The following is a 27869-nucleotide window of genomic DNA, read 5'->3' as shown; positions in this document are numbered from 1 at the left end:
ACAGTGGAATTTCCGTGCCTGGGGGAGTGTGGGACGGGAAGGTCTTTGAGCAGAAGTTCATCCCCATCCCTCAGCTGTGGATCCTAATGGCTTTGTCCCCTGCTCCCCAGTACCCCCCATGTTCCAGAAGGTGGAAGATGCCAGTGCAGCCTTTGAGACCGTGTCCCGGGAGGAAGAGGCCCGGGGTGGGGTGACGGAATACCGGGAGATCGTGGAGAACAACCCCGCCTACCTGTACTGCGACACCAACGCAGTCCCACCCCCGGAGCTCACCTGGTACCGGGAGGACCAGCCCCTCTCCACCACAGACGGGGTGTCTGTTCTGCAAGGTAGGCCAGGGCTGCGCAGAGAAGTGGGGCATTTGCAGGCAGGCACCAGGGTGACACCCACATCAGAGCTGGTCTCCTCTGCCTTTCTGTAAGTCCTTGAGCTCTCCTGTGTGACCCCTGGCAGGGCACATGACCTCTCTGGACCTCAGCTGCCTTTTGTAAACCAGGGCTGGAAGTTCTTTACTGGTTTAAAGGCACGAATGGGGTCCCCTTCTGCCTCTGGTTTTTGGAACAGCGGTTCTCATCCTGGCTGTGCCCGCCTGTGGGCTTTGAGATCTGTAATGTCCTGGCCCTTTACTCTGGAGAGAGAGGCAGTTCTTTTAAGATCTTGTGACCCCAAATGCTGAAGAAGCTCTCACGGGGCTCTGATGACCACCCAGGGTCCAAGATCATGGCTCATGTGACCTTTTCTTATTTATTGTTACTACTTTAAATATTTGATTATTCTAAAGTTATTTAATTTTTTAAACAGCTGTTTTACTTTAGAATAGTTTTCTGTGGATGGCTTTGAACTAAAAGGCTCCAGAAATGGGGCTTAGGAATGCCTGGCTTCCCTGGGGTGGCCCAGACCTGGGAAGTATTCCAGACACAGACCCCAGATGGGGTGGTCTCCTGGCTTAGGATTCACATGGTGTCCTGCCAGGCTTGGGCCAGGGGTGGCGGTGGCCAGCGGTGGGGATGAGGTGGGTTGCAGGATGAACAAGGTTATTCCAGGGTTTGTACCCTGGTGCTTACAAAAGAAGGCAGCCCCTTGGTGATTTGGGAGCGGCAACGCAACTCTTATGGAAAGCTGTTACTGACCCTTTAACCTGGCCACTGCCCTCTGACCTGGGGACACAGTGAGCTCAGTCACGTGCCGGTCCCCCCAATCCCACCATTGGCCTCTGACCCTGGCCACTGACCCCTGGGTACACAGTGGTCAGTCACAGCTGCCCTTCATTCTGGCCCTGATCCTAGATTAACCTTATGTATCAAGTGACCTCCTCCCCTAACCATGGCCACTGCCTCCCCAATCCCGGCCACTGTCCCCTGGCTCCGGACATAATGAGCCCCCGGTTCTAACCCTGCTCACAGCCCACCACATCCTGGGCCAGTGAGCCCCCAACCCAGAATCCTGAGCACACAGGGACCCTCGCCCGCTCCTGCTCGAGACCAGCTCCAGCCCCTCAGATGCCAGAGTCTGGCGCTGGCTGGCTGTTGATCACAGAGGGTCCCAGGTGATGCCCCCCCAACAGCCCCCACACCCAACCACCACCACCTCCTGAGAGCCTCTGCCCAGACACGTCCCGAGCTCTCTGCCCCTGCCCTCTGCCTTCATGGAGGAGCTGGGCTCAGCACTGCTGGGCACGCTTAGGAAGCCTCAGTTTTTCCATCCGTAAGATGGGAGCCGTAACAGCACACGGAGTCAGAGGCCGGGGAAACGCACGGCCCAGGGCCTGGCGCAGAGCAAGCCGTTACCACTTTATTTGATCCCCTCGACCCTCAACCTGGGCAGAGCCGGCGATTATGAGGTGGGGGAGTGGGGGAGGGCAGTGATGTGTCCCAGGTCCCCTCCAGGGGCAAGAGCGGGTTTCCTTGCCCTTGCTCAGGCCTCTGTCCCCACGTCCCCGCAGGAGGCCGGGTCCTGCAGATCCCCCTGGTGCGTGCGGAGGATGCCGGGAGGTACTCGTGCAAGGCCTCCAACGAGGTGGGCGAGGACTGGCTGCACTACGAGCTGCTGGTGCTGAGTGAGTGGCCCAGCCTGGTGGCGGCGGGGGAGGGAGGGTGGTCTCAGGTCTACAGGCCCCATGAGGGCCTCCCTCCCAAAGGGGGTCCAAGTAGAGAGCACGTTTCGTCCTGCCGTACTCAGAGCTTGAGGATGCAGGGGTTTTGAACTTGGGCTCTGAAACCAGACAGGACTGGGTTCAAATTCCAAGCAAGTTGCTTCCTAGCTGTGTGACCTCGACACAAATCACAGCCCTCTCTGTGCCCAGATTCCTTAGCTGCATCAGGGCCTGGGAGGGCTTGGCCGGCAGGGTTCAAGGAGCCGCAGCGGACACCTGGTACCACGAACTGCTCTTGCCTCCACTCCCCGCTCCACCCTGAACCTTTCCCAGGGAGGCTGCCTCACCCTCTTCTCCCCGCCCCCAGCCCCACCTGTAATCCTGGGGGACACGGAGGAGCTGGTGGAGGAGGTGACTGTGAATGCCAGCAGCACCGTCGGCCTCCAGTGCCCAGCCTTGGGCAACCCTGTGCCCACCATCTCGTGGCTCCAGAACGGGCTGCCTTTCTCCCCAAGCCCACGGCTGCAGGTCCTGGAGGACGGGCAGGTCTTGCAGGTCAGGGCGACCCCCTGCTTAAGCTAAGGGCAGCGGCTGCTGCGACTCAGTGCTGCTTTTCTGGGGACCAACGAGCTAACCACTCTCTGTGCCAAATGAGGCTCTTTGCCTGAAACGATGCTGGAGCCCCTGGGATTTAATTCAGCCCATCAGATAATCGTACTTGAGGAGCCTTGCTGGGCTGGCACGGCACCTGAAAAGGACTCAGAGGCAGGACTCAGAGGCGGGCCACAGTTGGAGCCCATCACGGCACAGGGCAGCCTTCCTCGGGAATGCCATCTGATGCTTTCAGAGCCGTGCCCGTGCCGGCTAGGACCTCAGGCAACACCTTGGCCACCCAGCCGCCAGGCACAGCCCCACGGGATCCCTGGAGCCCAACACAGCGCAGAGCCCCTCCTTGGGGCTGGGGGAGGGGACTGTTGTCACCATCTAGTTTGCTACAAGGAATCATCCATCAGCTTCACACCCCCCCCCCAAATGTCACAGAAGACCCTAGATGGGTGTGCAGTGACCCCCTAAACATTGCTCCGTGTAGACAAAGGTGGTCTTCTGAGGGGTTTCCTCCTGCTGCCTGCCATGCTTGGGATGGGCGGGAGGGAGCCCTCGCACGAACTCCTGGTGGGGCCCAGAGCCATCCGGCCGGTGGCATGCTCCCACAGGTGTCCACGGCGGAGGTGGCGGACTCTGCCAGCTACATGTGTGTGGCTGAGAACCTGGCGGGCTCTGCAGAGAAGCTCTTCACACTCAGGGTGCAAGGTGAGCTGGGCTGAGCAGGCAGCCCCGCGGGTTCCCCAGCTGAGCAGGGGCTGGTGCTCTGGGTCTGCGGCGCGTGTTCCGTGGACTCACCGTGCAGGCAGCCACAGCACCTCGCGCCTTCCAGTGTCCTGGGCTCTGGGCCTGTGCCAGCTGTACCCCAGGACAGAGAGCATTTGCGGGACCCTGATCGCTAGATAATTTTAAGCAGCTTCAGAGGCTGCCAGAGGAATGGCTCTTCCGAGGCCTGACAGCACCATGATTAAGCACTTACTGTGTACCTGGCGTGGGGCTGAGTACTTTCCCTGGGCTCAAAGCTGAGAGGTTAGCCTGATTGGGGGGCTGTGGAAACAGACTCAGAGATGTCGTGCAGTGGGGGTCTCCCCGCCCTGGAGTCGGCCCTCTCAACCTCGGCATTCTTGTGACACGTGCATCTCAGTAGCCATGAGCTCTGTTTCCAGATGTGGGGCAGCTGTGGCCTCGGGGATGGAGGGATGACGGTGTCACTCAAGGTCTAGGACTCAGACCTGAATTAATATTCTGGTTCTGCCTCTGAGCAGCTGAGTGGCCTTGGTAAAGTGACTCTCCCTCTCTGATCTCTGAGCTCCCACGTTCACATCGGTAAGATGGTTTTGACAAATAGGAGTTGCTACACAGTGTGATTTGAAGCACCAGGAGCTTGTGAAGACCCTGTGTTTCACTCTGGCTGTCCACTCCCTGCCAGTATACATTGTCATGTGTCTTTCTTTATCCTGGTGACTGCGGGGACAGTCCCACCACGAATCGCGGGTCTGAACTCGGAGCAGGTCACCGCCATCATCAACAGCAGTGTCTCCCTGCCCTGTGAGGTCCACGCTCACCCGAGCCCTGAGGTCACGTGGTACAAGGACAGCCGGGCCCTCTCCCTGGGAGAAGAGGTCTTCCTCCTGCCTGGTGGGTAAACTGAGGCTGGAGGCCCCGCTCTGAGGCTTTGTGGGGAAGCAGAATTGCCTCCCCAAACCTGGGACCAGACTGGGAGTCTAGCGGGGCTTTAGGATTGTGGGTGTGGGGTCTGGGGTCTGGGGTCTGGGGCCTGTTCGCTGGTATCAGGGGCTGGTTCCCCCATCCCCGGCAGGCACACACACGCTGCAGCTGGCTCGGGCACAGCCGTCGGACTCAGGGATGTACACGTGTGAGGCCCTCAATGCCGCTGGCCGAGACCAAAAGCTGGTGCAGCTTCGCGTGCTGGGTACGTCCTATCTGTCCCCCAACCCGCACTGTCCCCCACTCCTTCAGTCAGCCCTCGTGCCCCTCAGGCAGCACAATGGGAAGGGGGACAGCCAGCCCTGGGAGAGCCTGGGATGCCCTTTGCCCTCTGCTGCAGTGGTATCTGAGGGGCATGGTGGTTAAGATCCTAGTTTTTAGAGTTAGGACATGCTTGGGTTTGAAACTCAGCTGTGCCCTTACTTGCTCTGTGACCTTGGGCAAGTCACTTTCCCTCTCTGAGCCTCAGGTCTCGCATCTGTAAGGTGATGGTTGGTATGAGGGTTAGAAGATGGTATGTGAGCCCTCAGCCCAGTGCCTGGTGCCCGTCAGCTGTGAAGCTGAGGAGGGGACAGTAGGACAACAGCCAGAACTGGCCCAGGAAGGGCCCTTCCCAAGTCTGATTGATCATGAAATTCTCTGCTTGGAATCTGTTTGGGGGCTCCTGGTCTTCAGAATCCTCTTGGGGAAAAGCTGGCCTAAGATGTCACGAGCCAGCACTCCCTGGAGGATTCTTTCCAGCCCTGGGGCAAGTTCATTTGTGCCTGTTCACCTACGGTGCGCCCGGCACTGTGTCAGCTCCTGTGGGCTTGCAGCTGGGGTGGGAGCTTCTACATTGGTTTGCTGGAGGGACAGGGGGCTGCCCCATGTAGGAAAAAGCCTAGGAGGGTCATCAGAGCATCTCCCCCGACTGGGAGGCTGAGCCCAGAGAGGGCAAGAAGCTTTTCCCAGGTCACCCAGCAGGTCCTTGGATTGCTGGCCTGGATTCTCTTCTTCCAGCTCCCTGGGTCTGTGCCATCCCCTGGGGTGGGGTCCACTGCGTGACCTTGTCTCTCCAGGGGCTGTTAACCTGCGACTGGGGCCGGGGAGGAGGCCATGGGGAAGGCCACGCCTCTCACTGGGCTCATCTCCTGCCCCAGTTCCCCCCACCTTCAGGCAGGCTCCCAGCGGCCCCCAGGATGTGGTCCTGGTGAAGGCGGGGGACAAGGCCGTTCTGAGCTGCGAGACAGACTCATTCCCTGAGCCGGCCGTGACCTGGCACAAGGACGGGCAGCCCCTGGTCCTGGCACAGCGGACCCAAGCTCTGCTGGGTGGGCAGAGGCTGGAGGTGCAGGATGCCCAGGTGAGCTGTCTGGTGGTGTGGGCGGCCGTGGGCAGACCTGGGAATGTTGCCTCCTGGTCCTGGTGAGCTGGAGGGTAGGGATGGGGGGGCAGCTGGGTGGCAGGATGTGGGGGCTGCCGCCTCCTTGGTGATTAGCAGTGTCTGGGGTGGGAAACGTGGGAAGAGCACAGGGCCTCAGATCTGGCTCTATACTGACTCACGGAATGACTTTGAGCAGATCTGTGCCCCGCCACCTGCCTGTTTCCCCAGGATCTAGAAGCTTTTCCAGGCCCTCTGGTTACGACTCCCTGGGAGTCTATTCCACCTGCCCCACCCCGTCCCTGGCGTGGATTAGACACTCACACGTGTTCACTGGATGAACGTTGGCTGCTCCTCTGGAAATGCACCTGGGCTCCCTCTCCAGGCTCAGCTCCATCCCCACAGCGAGGGGATCTTCTCCTCCAGACTCCACTGACTGACCTGCAGCCCCAGGGGAGGGTGGGGTCTGGATCCAGTGCGCTCACCTTCCATCAGCCCTCCTGCATCTTGAGGCTCTTGGAAAAGGCCAGAGGGTCCCATCTCCCCTTTGGCTTCCCAGGCAGGATCAGCATATTTGGGGAGTCCCTGCTCTGGAAGGTTCTGGGGCTTGGATGTTTTGGGGGACCCCTAAGTACCCCCACTTCAGCCGTGTGCATACTGTCATCAGGTGCTCTCTCTGTCCCAGGTGTCGGATAAAGGTTTATACATCTGTAGAGTCAACAATACAGCCGGGGAGGCCATGCGGGCCTTCCTCCTCATGGTCCAGGGTAAGCCGGGTACCAGCATGAGAGCATCGCTGTGGGACCCCTAGCAGCATGTGGGGCTGCCAAGGATGGGAAGGGCAGTGACTGGAGAGGGGAGGTGTTACTGAGTGTTAAGGGCACAAGAGCTGGAATTGAAAAGACCAGGATCTGAATAAGACTCTGCCAGTGACTTGCTCTGTGGGACTCAGTAGAGTGATTTTGTCCTTTTGAGCCTCAGATTTACCTTCAGTAAAAGGAGCTAAAAGCAGTATCTGCCTGTTAGGCACACATGATGTGCCGTGACTGTGTCTAGAAAGTGCTGGGCACAGGGCCCAGTGTGGAAGCACTGAGACAGGAGCCCTAAGAGATTGGACCCTTGGAGTCCGGGGGCCAAGTCACCTCTGCCTGAGCCCTGAGGTGCCTGCCCCAGCAGCCCAAGGATGGAACATAGATGGCATTTCATTGGGTGTGGCTCTAGCTGGGGGTGAGAGAGAGCCTGCTGGAGCTGCCTAGGGAAGCAAGGGATGAAGGCTTGGCCAGACTTTCTCAGGATCAGCTGTTGTGTCAGTTAGGGAATAGACTTAGCTGTGTAACAAAAGACCCCAAAAATACAGTGCATCAAGTAAGAGAGAAGTTTACCTCTCTCATCCAAAAGCCCAGAGGTGAGTGTCTAGGCTGGAGGGGAGCTCTGAACCTACCAAATGGTAATTTAGGGACCAGGATCCTTCTGTCCTGTTGATCTCCCAACCCCTGGGGGTTGTCCCTGTCCATGTTGCATCCTGTCCCAGCCCATGAAGCAGAAATAAGCAGACGTAGAGGGCAAGCATTTTTATTTTAAGTGGGTAATGCAGAAGTTGCATCTGTCTCCTCTGCTCGTATCCCATGAGTGAGAACTTAGGCAGCTGGCCACAGCAGGCTGCAAGGGAGACTGGGAAATGTAGTTTCTACCCCATGCAAGATGGGATGGGGGGATGCCAGCTGTCTACGGAGGAGGGCAAAGCATGTAACCTCCCCTCCAGGGGGCCAGTGGGTGGCTCCAACCCTGAGCCTTATTGAATAGCAGTGTTGAAAATTATTGACACCAGGTCTGCTGCTCAAAGCTCATAGCTCCTTCTCCTGAGAGCCACCTTGATGAACAGTGGGAAGTGGGGAATGTCTGGTCCTTGAAAGAGAAGATGTTTCATCCTGAGCACATCTATCTCTGTTCTACTGATAGTGGCTGCCTGGAGTGCATGACTTCATCCTGGCAGAGCACAGGAGAGTGTTGGGATCAATTAGTGATGTCTGGCCTGGCATAGGTTAAGGCCTGCTGGTGCCATAGCCATGTACGAGGGTGAGTCAAAAATTATCTGCACTCTGGCTGTAGAATTTCTGGCGGATAATTTTTGACTCACCCTTACCATCCTGGGGCTAAGTGGACCCTGCCTGGGCTCTGCTTTGTAAATGTTTTGAAATAGCCAGCTGCTGGTTGTATTTACATCTGCCACTAAAACAACTCACGTCTCCATCAACGGCAAAGCATAAAACGTCAACTTCTAACCACAGGGAGGGACTTCTTGGGCATCCTGGTCTGCCTGCGAGGAAGGAAGTAGGGGGCAGAGTCTTAGGATTCTGGGAATCTGGCTTCTCTCCCACAGTGCCCCCAACGTTTGAGAACCCCAAGACAGAGACCGTGAGCCAGGTGGCTGGGAGCCCCCTGGTCCTGAACTGTGATGTGACTGGGGTCCCTGCACCGACTGTTACTTGGCTGAAGGACAGAATGCCTGTTGGTGAGTGTATCGGTCCTTATCTTTTTGGTGTCAAATACTCCTTTATTCCAAATATTCCTTTATTTAATGAAATGGCAAGGAAAGCAGTTGGTTTTTTAACTGCACTAACTTGGCAAAACCAAAAGCTGGTGGTGCCCTGTTGGTCCTGAGACAGGAGATAGATGGGCTCCAGGTTAGACATTTACAGCTGGCCTCCTGTTTACATTTCGTGGGGCAGGAAAAAGTGGGCTTCAGGCCGGACACTTACAACTAGCCTCCTGTTTGCATTTCCTGAGACAGGAGATAGGTGGGCTTCAGGTTAGGCATTTAAAATCAGCCCCCTGTTTGCTCTCCGAAATGGAAGCAATGACAGAGAAAGGGTACATAGCCAGGCTTTGTCTCTTGGGGATGTCTTAAGATAACAGTCATGGCAAGAACAAAGATGGACAAAACCTTGTTTGAGTAAAGGATCAAGGGATCTCCGCTACCCGCCCCCCCCCCCCCCCCCCCCAGCCCACCAGGGGCAAAGGAGACACTACGCATGTGCAGAAAGTCTCCTTGGGGGTCAAAAGTCAGGGGACAACTCCAGGCCATGAGTCTTGCTTCTCCCAGATGCCTTCACGGCGGGATTCATCTTGACGGAGAGGTGCGTGCGCACCTATGAGGAGGGTCCTGAGACTAATTAGCCAGGAGGGACAAAGCAAGGTGATTAGCCAGAAGGAAGACAGACCTGGAAAACTGCCCCCTTGTAAAGGATTTAAACTTCCCAAAGACGCGACTCTCTCTGGGTTCACCTGTGCGTCTTTCCCCATGTACTTTGCTTTTCCAATAAATTTTTAACTTTGCTCCTTACCTTCTGCTTCGTCGCCTGGATTCATTCCTGACAAGGCAGGCAAGAACTAGGGACGCAGGCCCTAGCCGCTGGCTGCTGTGGTCCAGTGGTTAGGACTCCCGGTCCGGGAACTAAGATCTTGCTTCCAGCTATTGCTCGCTGCCACTTACTGCTGCATGCATCCGAAATCAGTCCCTCACCCCCTACCCCCGCATTTGTCTTTCAACCCTGTTGGCCTTGAAATCCCAACATGGAGGACCATTTGCATGGGGGCTCAGTGGCTCCTTGTGTTGTGTCCACAGTCAGCTCCCACGGGACAGAAACCCACAGTGGGTGCTGAGGGTCCAGCTGGCCCGACCCTGGGCTTGGCATTGGCCCCCAAAGCTGCTCCTCCTCCAGTAACTCAGCTCCGTCCAGCCCAGCTGTTGGTCATCCCCACAAGGCCTTCATCCTGCCCCTCTCTCTTCCTCTCCCCCGACCCACCCGCCCATCAGTCAGCAGATGCCTTGTCTTGTCAACGTAAATACCTCTGGGGCCAGCCCTGCTCTCCACCCATAGCCTTTCCTATTCCAGCCACCACTGTCCACACCTCTGGGTGAGGGCAGCAGCCCCTACACTGGTCTCTTGGGCCCACTCCATGCCTCCAGTGCAGGCTCCACTGAGGCAGAAGGGATCGCAAAGTGCAGCTCTGAGTGGGTTAATTGTCTGTTGAAAATCCTTTCGTGGCTGGAGTCCTCAGAACCACAGCCCAGCATGCCCTTTGGGGCCAGGGCCAGCCGCCCTCTCCCTTCTCTGCCCTATGCTCCAGGCAGACCCAGCTGCTCTTGGCTCCTCTCATGTGCCTACGTCTGGCTGTCTTTCTGTCTGTTTATCTCTGTCTGTCTCTCAATAACAGCTTTATTGAGGTATAATTCACATACCATACAATTTACCCAATGAAAGCATATAAGTCGTTTTTCGTATAATCACAGACCATGCCCACAATCAACTGTGGAACGTTTTTTTTCCAACTCTATCTTTTATTTTATTTTTTTCTTTTTAAAAAAATTGAAGTATAGTTGCTTTACAATGTTGTGCTAATTTCTGCTGCACAGCAGAGTGATTCAGTTTTACGTATGTACATTCATTTCATATTCTTTTCCATTATGATTTATCCCAGGATATTGAGTACAGTTCCTTGTGCTCTACAGTAGGGCCTTGTTGTTCGTGATTTTGAATATTTCTGTCGCCCCAAAGGAAATCCCTTACCCATCACCTTCACTCGCAGCCACCCTAGCCTGAGGCGGCCACTAACCTACTTTCTGTCTCTTTAAACTTGCCTGTTCTGGACACTTCACACAAGTGGAATCATACAGCACGTGGCCTCTTGTGACTGGCTTCTTCCACTTGGCCTTGTGTTTTCAAGGTTCACCCGTGTTGTAGCACGTATCAGTTCTTCCTTCCTTTTTTAAGTTAATTATTTTCATTCTTTTTTTAATGGCTGAACCGTCCACTGTGTGGATATATCACGTTTTGTTTATCCACGCGCCAGTGATGGATGTTTGTACTGTTTCCACCTTTCAGCTGTGACGGGTCAGGTGCTGTGAATATTCCTGTGTTTGTGTGGCATGTGCTGTCCTTCCTCTTTGACATATACCTGGGGGTGGGACTGCTCTGGATCCTGTTCTCTCGTGCCTCCAGCTCTTGGCACACGCTGTTTCCTCCCTGAAGTACCCACCCCGGGCTCCCCGGACCACGTCCACTTTCACTCTGCTGATTCAGACGCGCCTTCAAGTCTCAGCTGAGACTTGCCTCCTCCAGAAGCTTGGCCTGGTCTCTCCAGGCTCCATCAGGGTTTCACAGGGCTGGGCACATGGGATTGTGCCTATGTCACTCTCTCTGATATATTTTGAGCTCCTTGAGGACAGGGGCCATGTTTCACTCATCTTCAGTTCCCAAGCTTGCTGTTGGACTTGTAGTAGTTGCTCAGTACATTTTGAAGGGCTGGCTGGACAGATGAGGATCCAGCCAGCCCTTCAAAATGTACTGAGCAGGGCAGCCTGGGGCAGGGCAGACCAGCCTGGGCTGGTGCAGTTAGAGAAGGCTTTGGGGCAGAGGTGCTGCTGGAGAACATGAGGGAGAGGCATTCCAGGCTGGGGGAGGGGGCGCAGCCTGAGCAGAGGCCCGGAGGGAGCCCCACACTTGACTCATGTCAGAGTCAGTGAGTGGCTGGTTCACCTTGATCAGTGTGGGGAGGGAAAGGTTGGAAGGAAGGTGGAAGGTGAGGGGTGGGCCTGAGAGTCAGCAGGACAAGGAACAACTCCTGGACTCTGAAGACAGCGGTGGGACTTCCCTTGTGGTCCAGTGATTAAGACTGTTAAGACTCCGAGCTCCCATTGCAGGGGGCCTGGGTTAGATCCCTGGTTGGGGAACTAGGATGCTGCCTGCCACACAGCACGGCCAAAAAAATAGATAAAAATTTAAAAATAAGGGAGTGGGGTCCCTTGCGAAGAAACGTCCCCAGTGGAAGGAAGTAGGGAGGGGTTGGTTGTAAGGACCAGAGTAATCAAAGGAGTCCAGGCTGGGGAAGGCCGTGTGTGAATGGTAGAGGCTTTGCCGGTGTCTGGGCCTCAGTTTCCCTGTGAGCATAAGAAAGGGGTGGGTGACTCAAGGGTCCCCGGGGTCTTTCCAGCCTTGTGAGTGTGGGGGTCAGGCACCCTCTCAGGGAGTCACATGGCTTTTGTGTCTGGGCCCAGTGATGACACCTGGGGCGGTGGGTCTGAGCAGGTGAAGTCCTGCCACACCCCTCCATCCCACAGAGAGCAGTGTGGCACATGGGGTGGTGTCCCGGGGCGGCCGCCTCCAGCTGAGTCACCTGCAGCCAGACCAGGCTGGCACCTACACGTGTGTGGCCGAGAACGCCCAGGCCAAGGCCCACAAGGACTTCGTGGTGGCCGTGCTGGGTAGGTCTGCACCCTGCGCCCCCCACTCCTGTGTCCCACCCCTACGCCAGCCCCAACTGCCGCCCGGGGCCTCACCACACCCCTTGCCACAGTGGCCCCCCGCATCCGGAGCTCAGGCGCCACGCAGGAGCACAGCATCCTGGAGGGGCAGGAGGTGCGGCTGGACTGCGAGGCTGACGGGCAGCCCCCACCCAACGTGGCCTGGCTGAAGGACGGTGGCCCGCTGGGCCGGGGTGCAGGCCCCCACCTGCGGTAAGGCCTGGCCTGCGCCCTCCCCGTCCCAGGCGGCAGGCCTGCAGGCCCTCACGCACCTGCTTCCGGCTCTCCCTCCCCATGGCAGGTTCTCCCTGGATGGCAGCTCCCTGGTGCTGAAGGGCCTGAGGGCCTCGGACTCGGGCGCCTACACCTGTGTGGCCCAGAATGCAGCCGGCGAGGACGCCAGGCTGCACACCGTGAATGTGCTGGGTGAGCAGCTGAGGGGCGAGGAGAGGAGGCAGCCCCACTGTCCCAGGACAGCAGCACCCACCGTGGGGCCTCCACTGGGGCACCTGGAGGGAGGTGATGGGGCCCAGGTGCAGGACCCCTGCTGAAGCCTCGGCCATGCCCACTCTGTGAGCCAGCCCGGTCTGAGCTCTCTGGGCCTCTGCCCCGCCCTCAGACTAGGAGCACAACAGGTCCCACGCAGGGGTGCAGTGGGCACGTCAGAGGTAAAGGAGAGACCCACGGGGTGAGGCCATGCCCCCGGGCAGTGGGCTTCCTCCTCACCTGGGGGGAATGGGGATCTAAGAGCACGTGATGGTTGCCACCTGATGGTTGCTTGTGGCAAAAGTCTAGCTGTCGGCGCCTCCTCCTGGGACTTCCCTGGGAGGAGCCCACCTCACCTCCCCAGACCCCCTCATTGTCCCCGTTTTTCCTCTCTGCCCACCCACCAGTGCCTCCCACCATCGAACAGGGGGCAGAGGGCGTGGGGACCCTGGTGAGCAGGCCTGGGGAGCTGGTGACCATGGCGTGCCCTGTCCGCGGCTCCCTGCCCATCCGTATGAGCTGGCTCAAGGATGGCCTGCCCCTTCCGCTCTCCCAGCGCACCCACCTCCATGGCTCCGGCCGCACCCTCAGGTAAAGGGAGGGCCTCCCTGGCTGGCCAGCTGGAGGCCAGCCAGAGGATCTCGGGGGCCCCAGACCCCCTCCTCAGGCAGCTTCGGCTTAAAAACACATCTGAATGGTGTTTAGAATAAAAATAATATAAACATACAGAGGTTTTTGACGGGGAGAGTGAGAGGACCCCACCCCCAAATGGAACGCCAGAGATGAAAGGGGCCTCTGCCCTCGGGCTTTCACAGCCCAGGAGGAAAGGAACAGATCCAAGTGATGACATCTGGTTACACCTGACTCAGCATGGCCCCTGGGTGGAAGAAATCTGGGAAGGCTTCCTGGAAGAAAGTGCCTGAGCAATGGCCTCATGCATTCAGCAGCACTTACGAAGTGCTTGCTGTTCCAGGTGTAGTTCCAGGCACTGGGATGGAGCAGTGAACAACACAAAGCCTCTGCTCCTGTAGCTGCGGGGAGGGAGGGGGTTGGAAAATAAGCGGATATAGAAGTGACACGTCACAAGGGATGTGTGCTCAGAAGAATAAAGTGGGGTGAGGGGATAGGAGGTGGCAGTGGAGGGTACTATTTTAGGGGGGCCAGCAGTAGGCACTCAGATAAGATGACACTTGAGCAGAGGTGGAAGAAGGGGGGAGTGGAGGTGAGTGGATTCCATGGGGAAGAGCTTCCAGGCAGGAAGAGCAGGTTCAAAGGCCCTGAGGCAAGCGTGTGGCTGTGTTCTAGGAACAGAGTTGGAGGGCTGGTTATGGGAGGGGCGGTCAGGTGACACAGGGCCTGTAAGTCATTCAAAAGACTTGGCTTTCCTAAGGAGAGAAGGGAAGCCCTGAGAGAGTTTTCAGCAGAGAAGTATCCTGATGTGACTTAAATTGTGTGTGTGTGGTAAAATACAGATTTTAACCATTTTTAAGTGTACTGTTCGGTGGCATTAAGTACATTCACTTTGTTGTGCAACCATCACCATCATCTCTCTCCAGACCTTTTCATTTTCCTAGACTGAAACTCTGCCCCATTAAACACCAGCTCCCCGTCCCCTTCCCCAGCTCCTGGCACCCAGCATTGTACTTTCCGTGTCTGTGAATCTGCCTTATTCTTTTTTTATATATTATTTATTTATTTATTTATTTGTATTTTTGGCTGCGTTGGGTCTATGTTGCTGCGCACAGGCTTTCTCTAGTTGTGGAGAGCGGGGGCGGTGTGCAGGCTTCTCTTGTTGCGGAGCACAGGCTCTAGGCATGGGCTTCAGTAGTTGTGGTTCATGGGCTCTAGAGCACAGGCTCAGTAGTTGTGACGCATGAGCTTAGTTGCCCCGGGGCATGTGGGATCTCCCTGGACCGTGTCCCCTGCATTGTCAGGCGGGTTCTTAACCACTGCGCCACCAGGGAAGTCCCTCTGCCTTATTCTAAGTACCTCATGTAAGTGGAATCATGCAATAGTTGTCCTTCTGTGACCAGTTTATTTCACTTGGCATCATGTTTTCAAGGTTCATCCACGTTGTAGCATGTGTCACATTTTCCATCCTGATTTTTAAGCTGGAATAATATCGCCTGGTGTGTGTAGAACACAGGTTGTTTCCCCACTCACCCGTCAATGGACACTTGCATTGCTTCCACATTTTCGCAGTTGTGAATAATGCCGCAGTGAACGTGGGTGTTAGCTTATCTATTTGAGCTTCTGCTTTCATTTCTTTGGGGTTGTGACTTAGGTTTGTAGACGATCCTTCTGGCTGCAGCGTGGACAGCAGCCAGGGGCAGAGTGGGAGGGCGTTTGGGGCTGCGGCCGCAAGCCAGGTGAGATGTGGTGGGGCCTGGATCAGAGCCACGTGGTGGGGGTAGAGGAGGTGCTCCGGCTGGTGGTGTTTGTGGAGAGACGGGGAGGGGTTGAGCAGGGCTCTGGGGTCGTTATCCGGGAAGCTGGAAGGCTGAGGTCCTGTTTTCTGAGATGGGTCCACAGTGGGAGGGGTAAAATGAGGGGTGAGACCTGGGTTCTCTTCCAACATGTTGGTTGGAGAGGTTCTTGGACATACAGGGAAGGTGGAAACCAGGCATCTGATACTCCAGGCGGAACTTTAGGAAGTAGGTGCTTGGGAATTGTCAGCAAACAGGTGGTGTTGGAAGCCAGGACGGGCTGCAGCCCTGGGGAACGAGTGTGGACTGTGCCCGGGCCACTGGCGTTAGGGCGGGTATAACCCACGTTTCAGGGTCACTGGGGACATTGATAAGGGCAGCTCAGGAGGAGTGGTCAGGGCAAAAGGGGGTTTGAGAGAAAGTTGGGGTCCAGGCAGAGGAGACAGGGAGTGCAGGTGACTCGGGTGAGTCCTGAAGGCCAAGAGGAATTGTCCAGAAGAAGGGTGTGGGGATACCAGGCTGTCCTGGGATGGGACGGTGGAGCTTCCAGAATTTGGGAAACAGGAAGTCTGGCTGCAGAGTGAGGTGGGCAGAGAAGGCAGCAAAGGGTTGGGGGTGGGGAATCTGGGCTTTCTTCTGGGGACAGCAGGGAGGTTGGAAAGGGGTTTAAGCAGATTCTGGACCTGTGTTTTAGAGCCCTGGTCCTCTGGCCAGCAAGCAGCCACCGGGAGACAGGATGAAAGACAGAGGGGACTGAGCCTCCCTCCCTCTCTCTCTCTCCCTCTTGTCCCCTCTTTGCTGGAGGGCTTCAGGATTTCCCAGGTGCAGTTGGCAGATTCCGGCGTCTTCACCTGTGTGGCTGCCAGCCCGGCGGGCGTGGCCAACAGGAACTTCACCTTGGAGGTGCATGGTACGGAGCAGGCGGTGGGTCCGCGGGTCCTTTGGCCTGAGAGGAGAGAATCGAGGCCCTTGTCCTCTCCGCTCTGCTGATCTGGTATTGGCCCTCCCTCAGGGATGGCAAGGCAGGGCAGACATCCAGTCTCTGATTCATTTGGTCACTCATTCGTGGATCTCACAAGTAGTTGTTGGACACTGGTGTACCAGGGCCTTTCCAGGCACTGGAACGTGGCAGTGAGCAGAGGTGGCCCTGACATCAGGAGGTCAGCGGGGGAGACAGCTCTGTAAAAAGACAATTAAAATTCCAAGTGACTAGCGATGCCAGGGGAAGGAGAGGATGCCGTGGGAGCACAGAGGAGGGCACCTTACCTGGCCTCGGGGGGTTCAGGGAAGGCTTCCTGGAGGGGATGAGGTCTAAGCCGGGGACTGGAGATGTGAAGAAATAGTCTAGGAGGAGGGTGTTCTGGCCAAGAGTTACAGCCTGTGCAAAGGTCCAGGGGTGAGTGCCACCTGGCAGCGAATAAATTGGCTCATGTACACTCTTTTGGCCTGCGCAGTGCCTCCTGTCCTGGAGCCGGTCGAGTTCCAGAATGACGTGGCGGTGGTCCGTGGCTCCCCGGTGGTCCTCCCCTGTGAAGCCCGGGGCAGCCCTCTGCCCCTCGTGTCGTGGATGAAGGATGGGGAACCCTTGTTGTCCCAGAGCCTGGAACAGGGCCCTGGGCTGTTGCTGGAGACAGCGGGAGCTGGTGACGCGGGGACCTACTCCTGCGTGGCCGTGAGCAAGGCTGGGGAAGCGAGGAGGCATTTCCAGCTGACGGTGATGGGTGGGTCACCTTCCCCCAGCGCCAGCTTCTCTGGGCCAGGGATGGAAGGGGGGCCTCTGGGGGCGATAGAGAAGGCAGTGAGAGGGGTGAGCATCCTGGAGGCTTGAGGCTTAGGGAACAGGCCTCGCTGACCTGGCTGCAGGGGCTGGGGGCCAGGATGCTTCATTCTTCTGGCGTCTCTCTCTTGTCCCCCAAACCTTGTCAAGCAGGAACAAAGCCACCGAAATCTTGGGACTGTAAGTCTCAAGCACAGGATTTTGCAAGTGTTGTGCCGTATTGGAAAGACGCGTTTCCCTCCATACTGCATCCTTGTTGGTTTTAAAGCACAAATAATTGTCCCAGGCAGATGGGCCCATGGTCTGACGTTTTTAGGACCCTGCAACACTACTGCCACCTGCCTGTTTGTGGCCCCATCTGCCAACAGCATCTGGATGGTGGGGGAGGGGGATGAACCCAGCTGGCGGTGCCCTGGGCATGGCCCCCACGGCTGACCCGGGGCGGGCTGCCTTGCAGATCCCCCTCACATCGAGGACTCAGGCCAGCCTGCGGAGCTGTTGCTGACCCCTGGTACCCCCTTGGAGCTCCTGTGTGATGCCCGGGGCACCCCCCCACCCAACGTGACCTGGCACAAGGATGGGCAGGCCCTGAGCAGGCCCAAGGACAGCAAGAGGGCCGGGAAGGTGCTCCGGGTGGACAGTGTGCAGGTGCTGCTGCTTCCTCGCCGGCTGTGGGATGAGGCTGGGGACTGGAGGGCAGGGACCCAGTGGCACTTGGCAAGGTTTGGCCAGGCGCTACTTTTGTTCGGGGTGTGAAGGTGTAGAGATGAATCCCCCACCCCGGGCCATGCCCTCGGGAGCTCCAGTCAGGTTAGACCCAAGGCTGATGCAGAAACGAGATAAATCCCTAGCCCGACCAGAAAAGAACTGGTACAGTCAAGGGGGACTTCCTGGAGCAGGCAGACTGCCCTAGTCCTCAGGCAAGGGTGAGACAGTGATAGGGAAGAAACATCCCAGAGAGGAGAAGGGATTTGGTGGGAAAGGTGAGATGGCTGACTCAGCAGGGCTGAGTCTGAATCCTGGGTCCTCAGCTGTGTAGGAGGGAAACCAGATCAGGAGGTGGGCAGGCTGGGGCCAGAGGCAGCGGCTCACCCTGCTCCATCCCCAGGTGGGCGATGCTGGGCTGTACACTTGCCTGGCCCACAGCCCCGCAGGTGAAATCGAGAAGAGCTTCCGGGTCAGAGTTCAAGGTAGGGGGTGCCGGAGTAGGGGCAGGAGAGGGAGGCAGGATGGGACGTGCAGGGGTGGGTCCATCTCTCATGCCCTCTCTGCCTGCCTCACCAGCACCCCCAAATGTCATTGGGCCCCAAGGCCCCCGCTTTGTGGTTGGCCTGGCCCCGGGACAGCTGGTTCTAGAGTGTTCGGTGGAGGCGGACCCGGCACCGGAGATCGAGTGGCTCCGCGATGGCATCCTGCTGCAGGTGGGTGCTGGGCTGGCGCCCCAGGGGCACTGCCTCCTGTCCCTCTCAGGCCCCAGACCCTGCCCAGACTGGATCGCAGGTGCCCAGGGCCTGTTCTGTGCCGGTGCTTTGCTCTCCTAATGTTCTTCCCCTCTGTTACTACTGTCACCCCCGTGTTGTGGATGGGAACACTGGGGCAGGGCTGAGATTTGCAGCCAGGGCTGCTGATGCCTCTCTGTGCTGTACCTTTGAGCTATGCTTAACGCTGTGTGGCCTGGGGCCAGTGACTGAGGTTCTCTGTGCTCACCCCTGAAATGGGGCCAGTTTGCTGCTGTGGACGCCAGGATTGTAGATCTGGTGGAAGCTCCAGCTCCTAGTCTGAGCACGCGTTCCCCCCTGCAACGTGTGAGAAAGGCAGAGCTCCAGGGAAGATGCTCTTTCCCTCCCAGAGGAACCTATTTCCCCAGAATGTCCTCAGCGGGGCATCAGTTCCGGGGCTGCAGGCCAGCCCAGAATGAATAGGGCGGAGGCCCCTGTCCGGCCCCTCTGGTTCCTTGGCCCTGGTGCCTAGTGGGCTGGCCTGGCCCAGCCCAGCGCTGATGAGGGTCTCTCCCCACTGGGGGTCTCTACAGGCGGATGCCCACACCCAGTTCCCGGAGCAGGGCAGATTCCTCCAGCTGCAGGCCCTGAGCACGGCTGACAGCGGCAACTACAGCTGCACCGCCCGCAATGCTGCGGGTAGCACCAGCGTGGCCTTCCGCGTGGAGGTCCACAGTGAGTGGCCCCACCCCACCTGCTTGCCCGTTCCCCTGAGAGCGACAGGCTCCCAGCACCTGCTCCCTCTGTGCCCCTTCTCCAGCGGTGCCCACCATCCGGCCAGGACCACCTGCAGTGAACGCCTCTGTGAACCAGACGGCTCTGCTGCCCTGCCAGGCAGACGGGGTCCCCCTGCCCCTCGTGAACTGGCGGAAGGACGGGGTCCCTCTGGATCCTGAGAGCCCCAGGTGGGAGCTGGCAGGGGAGGGCAACAGGGAGGGGCTCAGGTACCTCCTTACGGTTGTAAATGAAGCCCACCTGGGCAGTTGGAGCAGAAAGGATGCGGGTCTTCTCAGAACCCAAGGACATACATGCCCATTCATTAAAAGCATGAGAACTGGTGGCTGTCTGGCTGTCTGTCCAGTTTTGACTCTTGGTTGCTAGTCTCTGTTTCTGGGGGAGGGGGGGAGGGGAGGCTTCATGCCTCTCTCTCTTTCAGACCAATTTTCTGCACCTTCTTTCTCTAAGAACATGGCAGAGATGGCTCTCCCACCCCCAGCCCAAGTTATAGATCCTCCATTCACACAACCTGCAGACCCTGTCTGTGAATCCAAGTCCCAAATTCCCAGGGCAGAGAATTCCATTGGTCCAGCCTGCGTGATGTGTTCATCCCCCATCCAATCAGCTGTGGCCAGGGGCGGGGTCATACAGTACAGACACAGCCCCTGGAAAGGGGCAGTTTTCAGACCTTATCTAGGGGCTGTTCTCGGAAAGAGTGGGGGTACTACTGCCTGCTGGCTCTTGGGGAGAGGCTGGGCCCAGGTGGGAGCACGGGAGGCCTGAAGCAACCCCTCTCACCCTTTCTGGTGCTGGATTGCGGTGCAGGTTGCTGCCCATGGCTGTGAACGCACGCCCCACGCTGACCTTGGCCTCGCACGCAGATGCAGGACTCCTGAGTTAGCATCCTTTTGCTGGGATAGCCAGGGACAGAGGGGAGGGTCTTCTGGAGACACCACCAAGGGTCCAGCCCCTTGTAGGGCCTTGCTGATCTGCTGGTATTCATGACCACCCATCCCTCTGGTCCAGGTTTCACATTCTGCCTGAGGGTTCCCTGAGGATCCAGCCAGTCCTCGCCCAGGATGCCGGCCACTACCTCTGCCTGGTGTCCAACTCTGCAGGTTCCGATCGGCAGGGCCGTGACCTCCGGGTCTTCGGTAGGTAGAGGACAGAAGGTGTGTTTTTGGCCTTCAGCTTCCACCCCCTGTCTGGCTGGGTCCTGCTTTGTTTCTGGGTCATCTTAGCTGTCAGGAACCAAGAGCAATGGTCTCCAAATGTTTTTGACCATGCATCCTATTAATGAAAAGTTTTAGCATGTACACTTAAAGATGCGTATTTATTTTTATGCATACCTTGTATATACTTACTACTATACTATTATATTGAGTGACAAAACATGCACACGCTGTAAAACACTCAGAATCACTGGGCCAGGTGCTCTAATCTGCTCCTCAATCCCATTGACCACCTTGGTGGAGGCTGTGCTGCTGGGCCGTGGCCTCGGGCAGGGGTGCTCAGAGTTGCGCCCTGGAGGCCCCATTCGAGGAGATGCCAGCCTCAGGGGTGAGCAAAGGCCCCATCACCCCAGCTTTGGGAGCCCGTTGGAAGATCCCCTTGGGGAGTTTCTCCTGCTTCCTTGCCCCTGCTTCCTCAGGGATGGGCTGAAGCTGGTTGGAGTATCCCCTGTTCCTGGGCTTCTCCTTAAAGACACCCGCCCTGCCCCCATCCTGCACCCTGTCTCCTGATCACTGCTGTCTCCCCAGAGCCTCCAGCCATCACCCCTGGTCCCTCCAACCTGACCCTGACTGCTCACACCCCCGCCTTGCTGCCCTGTGAGGCCAGAGGCTCCCCCAGGCCCCTTGTGGTCTGGTGGAAGGATGGACAGAAGCTGGACTTCCGCCTGCAGCAGGGCGCCTACCGGTACTGAGCTGGTCCTTCTGGGAATGTCATGAGATGCTCAGGGTGGGGAAGGGCGTGCCCATCTCACAGAGGGGGAGCAGGGCCAGAGCCGAGGACGGGACGCGCTCGGGTCTCACCAAAGCCAGCACCAGAACTGGTGTCCTGACCTCTGGGGGCCAGGAGGGTCTTTACACTGAGGTGCCTGGTAGGAGCAGGTGGGGGCATTTGGGACATACAGCCAGATGGAAAATATAAGGCCTTTGAAACCACTTCAGCCGCTATTTAAGATCCCACGCAGAAGCCCGAATTCATGCTGGTTGAGCCTGGATTCACAACTCCTGCAGGAGCCTCGGTCTCCCCGTTTCTCAAATGCAGCTGGTCCTGAAATGATCCCTGGGAGTATTAAGGGAGTCAGTTCACCAATTAATTCACCAAATATTTGTTGTGTTAGGTGCCAGGTCATCGTGGAGCTTTGGGACTAAAGCAGGTGTTCAGTGAACACAAGCAGTTCTGATCAGGGCTTTGGATATGATACTATTGCAGAAGTTATCGTAGGTGGTGGTTGTAGAAAAGTTTTAGGATATGGAGAAACCCAGGGGCAAACATTAAAATTGCCCACAGACTGAACAGCTAGACCCTAGGAGGTGGAAATTCTAGGAGAAGCTTCTAGAGTTGAGGCTGCGGGCCGGATACAGGAGGGAAAACAGTCATGAGACACATCTCCAGCCTCCAAATCCCCTGGGGAAGGGAGGCCACGGCTGGCTGGTTTCAGGTCAGCCAGGCCCGTCACTTAGCAGACAACTGTCCGTCTGTCTGTCCAGGCTCCTGCCCTCCAACGCCTTGCTCCTCACAGCCCCAAGCCCCCAGGATTCAGCCCAGTTCGAGTGTGTGGTGAGCAATGAGGTGGGCGAGGCCCGCAGGCTCTACTGGGTGACGGTTCTCGGTGAGTTCATGGTCAGGGGTGACTGTTCCTGGTGAGGGCAGACAAAGAAGCTGGGATGAGGACAGTGTCTCCCTCTCCTGGGCGCCCTCTCTGCCTGCAGGGACCTGCACGGGTTCCCTCTGAGCCTTGCTGTGCTTCCTGGGTCACCTCCTCCAGGAAGCCCTCTCTGATCCTGCCCTCCCACACTGATATAACCCAACTCCAGTACAGTTCCTGGCTTGTGGGAGCTTGTAGGCGAGGCCTCTCCCTAATCCAAAATATTCTGAACCCAGATCTAACCTTGTCACCACTCCGGTTAAAATCACTCCCACCACGGCTGCCCACTGCCCTCAGGATAGAATGCATGGTGTCACCTGGTCCCACAAGGTCAGCCCTGCCCACCCCCCCCCCCAGGTGCAGCTCAGCCCACGGCCCGCCTCACTCAAGGATCCAGTCATGCCGCTGAGCTTTTTGTTCCTTACCTCAGGGCCTTTGCACATGCTATTCCCGCTGCAGTGAACACTATTCCCTTCATGCAGGCAACACCCGCTCTCCCTTCAGATGTCAAGCTCAATGCCACATTCCCCAGAGGCCTTCTCTGGCCTCCCTCACTCTGTGCCCCCACCAAGCTCCCTCACCTTGTGAAACGCTCCCTCAGATACCTGACTGGTATCTATAGAAAGCAGTTCATAACTATCCCCCACGCCCAGCAAAACACATCTCCTGAGTGAGGGAATGTGACTGTCTCTGCTGCACCTCTCTCCCTGGAGCTTCGTCATTGATGTCACCTTCTGTCTCAGTCTGTTTATCCTTCTCGTGGCCGCGCGGCTGTGTGTCCCCCAGGGAACCCCAAGCCTTGACTTGTGTTTCAGTGCCTCCCACCATTGCGGATGACCAGACAGACTTCACCGTGACCATGATGGCGCCCGTGGTCCTCACGTGCCACAGCACGGGCGTGCCAGCCCCAGTCGTGTCCTGGAGCAAAGCAGGCACCCGGCTGGGGGTGCACGGGAACGGCTACCGCGTGTCACCTTCAGGTAAGTAAGGGTGAGCCATGTGGCCCTGCCGCTGAGGGACACAAAGGGGCGTGGGGCAGAGGCTGTGAAAGCAGCCCGCTGGGGCCTGGTGGTTGAGCAAGATGGAAAGTTCTGGCCTGGCTCTGCCATTCGCTCGCTGTGTGACCAGGGGGAACCCCCTCGCTCCCTCTGGGCCTCAGTAACCCCATCCACGCACTAGAGTCTTGATATCCATTAGTCAGTCCCTGATGCTAGTTGGCAAATCGGTGCTGCTAATGACAAAATGAGAAAAATAATAGCCATGTGAGAGTTTTCATAAAGCTAGTTTTAGCTTATTAGAAGGATTGGCCTTTATTCTGAAATAACGCTTTTCTTGATAGTTTGGTGTTGAAAGTGCCTTTCTTTTATGAAATTAAGGTGATAGTACGTGGTGATTTTTTAAGTGCCTTTGCTTGTCAAAGTAAAAAGTTGGCAACTTTCGGGAGATTCTCCAAATTAAAGGTATTTGTTAGTTAGTCAGTGAAATCCTAAAGTCTGTGAACCACTGGCCAGAGCTGTGGTCTTCAAACTCTTGCAAAGCAATGGAACCCTTCCTCTGACAAGTGGTTATGGGGAAGCCCAACACGTGAGAGAAACTAGGTTCTGGTTCCCTCTGGGCCTGGGATGGGGGTGGGGTGGTCCACGCTCCTCTTGCCCATTCAGCAGGGCCTCAGGGGTCCACAGGGGATGATTTAGAAACCACCTTACCTGACTGTTGCAGCCTGTGGTCTGGGAAGGATAAAATGGTGTTCATTGAGCAGCCAAGGCTGAGGGAGAGAGGGCAAAGGGAGGACAGAAGAGGCAGTAATCCGGGCAGGCTTCCTGGGGGAGGCAAATTTTGAGCAGAGCATGGCAAGGATAGTGGGGTGGGGGCAGTATTGGGTTTCCAGGCTCGGCCGTGGCAGATCCTGGCATAACACAGCCAGAAGGCTCTAAGGACTGTCCTGTCTGATTCCTCACTGTACACCTGGCCCAGAGACTAGAAGTCCCAGAGAGTAGAAGGGACTTGCCCATGGTACTGGTCTGAGCAGGGAGCAGAGGTGGATCCAGATTCTCCCGTGCTTCTTACATATGGGCAGGGAGACAGATTGAGTGGCCTTCAACAGAGATACCAGGTAGGATGTGTAAGAGCCCTGCCGGCTCCATCCCTGGGACATCTGTCCCAAGTCCCCTCACCCCTCTCTGTGCCCTGTTTCCACCCACAGGCGCCCTGGAGATCAGGCAAGCCCTCCCCATCCACACTGGACGCTATACCTGCACGGCCCGCAACTCCGTGGGCATGGCCCACAAGCATGTGGTCCTCACTGTGCAAGGTAAGTGTCCCCCAGGCCAGAGCACCATGGCCCCTTGGGGCAGGGGAGCAGGTGCAGAGCTAGAGGATTCTTTGGGAGAAAAGAATCAGCCCACCCATGTCCTCCCTTCCAAGGTTTCTGGAACCGCCTGTTCCGTTTAGAGGCCTCTCTCTGGTGCTTAGACGCCTCCTGGTTGGAGAGGCCTGGGTGTTCACGGCGTCCCCAGGGACCTCTGCAGCCCTGTTCCTTTGCAGCCTCCCCCGTGGTGAAGCCACTACCCAGCATGGTCTGGGCGGTAGCAAAAGAGGAGGTGCTGCTGCCTTGTGAGGCCTCAGGCATCCCTCGGCCAAGCATCACCTGGCAGAAGGAGGGGCTCAGCGTGCCTGCAGGTGAGTCTTCTCGGCAGCCAGCGTGGGTGGGAGGAAGACAGTACGAACCTGGCGTCCTCCTTCCTGCCCCGGGGCCTCCGCACACCTGTGGGGAGGTCCAGAAAGCCCACCCCTATCCCCGCTTCAGCTCCTGCCCTCCGGTGCCCCTCACCACCCCAGAGCCCTTGATTCTGCCTGAGCACGCGGTGACTGGGTTGGGGGGTTGAGGAGGGGGACAGCCTGACTGGGCTCTGGGTCCAGCTTCTGTGCTCACTCTGTCCCCTCCTCACCCTGTGACCACAGCAAGTCACTTGCTGCCTGGTCAGGCAGAACGGCCCACGCAGCCTTCCTGCCCTCCTCAGGGGTCCTACTGCTCCAGCCCCTGGCACCCAATTCCTTCCCCCCAAATCCAGGGGCGAGTACCCAGGTCCTACCCAGTGGACAGCTGCGGATTATCCGTGTCAGCCCAGAGGATGCCGGGAACTATTTCTGCATCGCGCAGAACAGCGCAGGCAGTGCCGTGGGGAAGACTCGGCTGGTGGTGCAAGGTGGGCCCCGGGAGGGGGGGCGAGGTGGACCCCAGTGAGCTAGAGGCTTTGAGGCTCCTGAGGGCCCCTCCCTGCTCTGCCTGGCTCTGGTCCCAGGAGGGGCACGTCCCTGTGTCCACCCTGCCCCTGCACAGCTTGCGGTTCTAGAAGGAATTCAAGGAAAAACGTCTCCCATTTTGCACCCAAGGTCTGGCTTCAGACAGTAACTCCAGTCCCCTCCGCCTCCTCTGGCCCCTCACGGGAAACTAGTCTGGTCATTCTTCGTTCATTTTGGGTTTCCAGTAGCAATAGCCGTTTCTGTCCCTTTAGTCACTGAGTGTGCATGTGTGTGAATGGGGTCACTCCTTCACCAAACTCGAGAGAGTCCCCAGATTATCCAGACCACGGGGCCTGTGACCAGGGGGTGGTGGGGGCAGCAGACAAAGGTGAAGGAAGGGGCTGAAGCTGTGCCAGGTGCCAAGGGCACGGGGGCAGGGACAGCCCACCCCAGCCCAGCCCAGTCCCTGAGTGGACCTCCCTCTCCCCACAGTCCCACCTGTGATCCAGACGGACCTCCCCGACCTGTCCATCACCGAAGGCTCCAATGCCCTCTTGCCCTGCATGGCTAGTGGCAGTCCTGAGCCCCACATCACCTGGGAAAAGGATGGCCAGCCTGTGTCTGGAGCCGAGGGGAAGTTCACCATCCAGCCTTCCGGGGACCTTCTGGTGAAGAGCTCGGAGGTGAGGGCCCGGCCCCAGGGAGCACAGCGCCCCTGCATGTCATGCTCTGTGCTGAATGCTGTGGAGTTTCTTAATCCTGGAACCTAGGTGTTATCACCCCAGCGACAGATGAGGAAACCGAGGTTCAGAGTGTACCCAGGTTTTGAAGACATGCTATTGCCAAGTGTCAGAACCAAGACCTGAATCAGGACGTCTATGGCCAGTTCCTGGGGGAGGGAAGGAGCCCTGGCAGGGAGGGAGGGGGGAGCGTGGCAATGACTTTGTGTCCTCAAACTGCCCTTAATGTTCTCAACATGAGCCAGGAGTGTGGGTGGAACCCTGGCCCTCTTTCCCCATCAGTACTCATCATGTTCTGTAATTACAAAAGAGGTCGCTCTCCAGATGGATGGGCGGCTGCTGGGTGGGCATGTCTCGAGGGGGTCACGGGGGTGGGGACCCTGCCACACAGGGAGCCAGATGTGCAGTGGTGAGTGCACTGGCCCTTCTGGGTTGCACCACAGAACTTCTCTTGGAGAAGGTACCAAAAGTGGGACCCGCCTCAGGGATGGTGGATGAGGTGAGCACAGATGCGTGAGTGCAGGTTCCATTCTGAGCACATAGTGGGTGCTCAGTAAATGGTGACTGTTGCAAGCATGTGGTTAGGCTTGGATTATGAAGGCTGAAAATTCAATTAACAATCAAATGAAGAAGAAAAAAAAGGGGGATTTTGTTTGCGCCAAACTGAGGATTAAAACCCGGGAGACTGTTAGAAGTCAAAGGCATTTTCAAGACAGAATCATACTTCAAAATGACATACCAGTATTTTACGTAAAGTTCACCAAAGACACACAGTCCGGGTAAGCACGCACTAAGTGAGCAGCAAGTCACTGTGACCCCTTACAGAGCTGGGAAAGAAACTATTTTTTTTAAGATTTATTTTATTATTTATTTATTTATTTATTTATTTATTTATTTATTTATTTATTTATTTATTTATTTATCTTTGGTTGCATTGAGTCTTCATTGCTGCACACGGGCTTTCTCTAGTTGGAGCGAGCCGGGGCTGCTCTTCATTGCAGTGCATAGGCTTCTCATTGTGGTGGCTTCTCTTGTTGCGGAGCACGGGCTCTAGGCTCGCAGGCTTCCGTAGTTGTGGCGCATGGGCTTAGTTGCTCCACAGCATCTGGGATCATCCTGGACCAGGGCTTAAACCTGTGTCTCTGCATTGGCAGGCAGATTCTTAACCACTGTGCCACCAGGGAAGCCCCAAGAACACTATTCTTTTAGGCAGTTACTTTGCTAGTATCAGAGGAAAGAAAAAAAAAGATCTTCCCAGCTGCACAGGTACACCATCTCTGAGGCGCTCTGGTTAATGTGTAACGCAGGTGCACACAGCACATTAGGAAGGGAAGGAGGAGGCCCAAAGACACAGAGAATTTTCTGTTTAATTTTTCTTGTCCTGCCTTAAAACATAAATTGTATTTCATCAAAGCGCATAGCCATATGAAGGCTGCAGGGAGGTGCGGTGGTGAAGCCGAGCCGTTTGCTAGCTGTGTGACCTGGGGCAAGTCACTTTGCCTCTCTGGGCTGGATAGTCCATGGGAAACTGCCAGGGAGCAGATCCCAGGGGCATCCTGGGCCATGCTGGGGTGGGGGCAGTTCTCAGGCTGATCTCTCCCTTTGCTCACAGAGCCGGGACACGGGCACCTACACCTGCACCGCTGAGAACGCTGTGGGCCGCGCCCGCCGCCGTGTGCACCTCACCATCCTGGCCCTGCCTGTCTTCACCACCCTGCCTGGGGACCGCAGCCTGCGCCTCGGGGACAGGCTGTGGCTTCGCTGTGCAGCCCGGGGCAGCCCTACACCCCGAATTGGCTGGACTGTCAACAACCGGCCGGTCACAGGTCTGGGCGTGCTGGGAGCAGGGTGGGACGGGGCCTCGGGATCCTGGGAGGTCGAGGAGGGCAGGTGGGTGGGGCAACCCAACCTGGTGGAGAGGAAGAGGGTCCTACTCAGCCTGTGGGTTCTGGGTCTCCAGACTTGGGCCTGTTTGGGGGGACAGGGCAAACGCACATGTGGCCCGATGTGACCAGTCAC

General features: G+C 57.2%; 1 protein-coding gene across 1 annotated transcript in view; it reads left to right on the top strand.

Moving 5' to 3' along the window:
* Positions 1-27869, top strand: part of HMCN2 (hemicentin 2) — a 158361-nt gene that overhangs the window by 105538 nt on the left and 24954 nt on the right. Inside the window, exons 54-82 of the mRNA XM_057724808.1 lie at positions 111-329; positions 1943-2056; positions 2460-2647; positions 3307-3403; positions 4172-4333; positions 4515-4628; positions 5563-5765; positions 6469-6550; positions 8164-8295; positions 11905-12048; positions 12141-12300; positions 12389-12513; positions 12981-13164; positions 15812-15909; positions 16454-16720; positions 17234-17424; positions 17885-17966; positions 18061-18197; positions 18809-18950; positions 19036-19180; positions 20019-20146; positions 20753-20909; positions 21710-21831; positions 22683-22847; positions 24071-24178; positions 24412-24546; positions 24939-25073; positions 25603-25793; positions 27463-27676. Coding sequence (XP_057580791.1) covers positions 111-329; positions 1943-2056; positions 2460-2647; positions 3307-3403; positions 4172-4333; positions 4515-4628; positions 5563-5765; positions 6469-6550; positions 8164-8295; positions 11905-12048; positions 12141-12300; positions 12389-12513; positions 12981-13164; positions 15812-15909; positions 16454-16720; positions 17234-17424; positions 17885-17966; positions 18061-18197; positions 18809-18950; positions 19036-19180; positions 20019-20146; positions 20753-20909; positions 21710-21831; positions 22683-22847; positions 24071-24178; positions 24412-24546; positions 24939-25073; positions 25603-25793; positions 27463-27676 — 4341 coding nt within the window. The remainder of the gene's footprint in view (positions 1-110; positions 330-1942; positions 2057-2459; positions 2648-3306; positions 3404-4171; positions 4334-4514; positions 4629-5562; positions 5766-6468; positions 6551-8163; positions 8296-11904; positions 12049-12140; positions 12301-12388; positions 12514-12980; positions 13165-15811; positions 15910-16453; positions 16721-17233; positions 17425-17884; positions 17967-18060; positions 18198-18808; positions 18951-19035; positions 19181-20018; positions 20147-20752; positions 20910-21709; positions 21832-22682; positions 22848-24070; positions 24179-24411; positions 24547-24938; positions 25074-25602; positions 25794-27462; positions 27677-27869) is intronic.

The sequence above is a fragment of the Hippopotamus amphibius genome, chromosome 2, assembly GCF_030028045.1.
Source record: "Hippopotamus amphibius kiboko isolate mHipAmp2 chromosome 2, mHipAmp2.hap2, whole genome shotgun sequence".
Taxonomy (NCBI): Eukaryota; Metazoa; Chordata; class Mammalia; order Artiodactyla; family Hippopotamidae; genus Hippopotamus; species Hippopotamus amphibius.
Note: the sequence above shows the minus strand (reverse complement) of the source record. Positions and strands in the feature narration are given on the sequence as shown.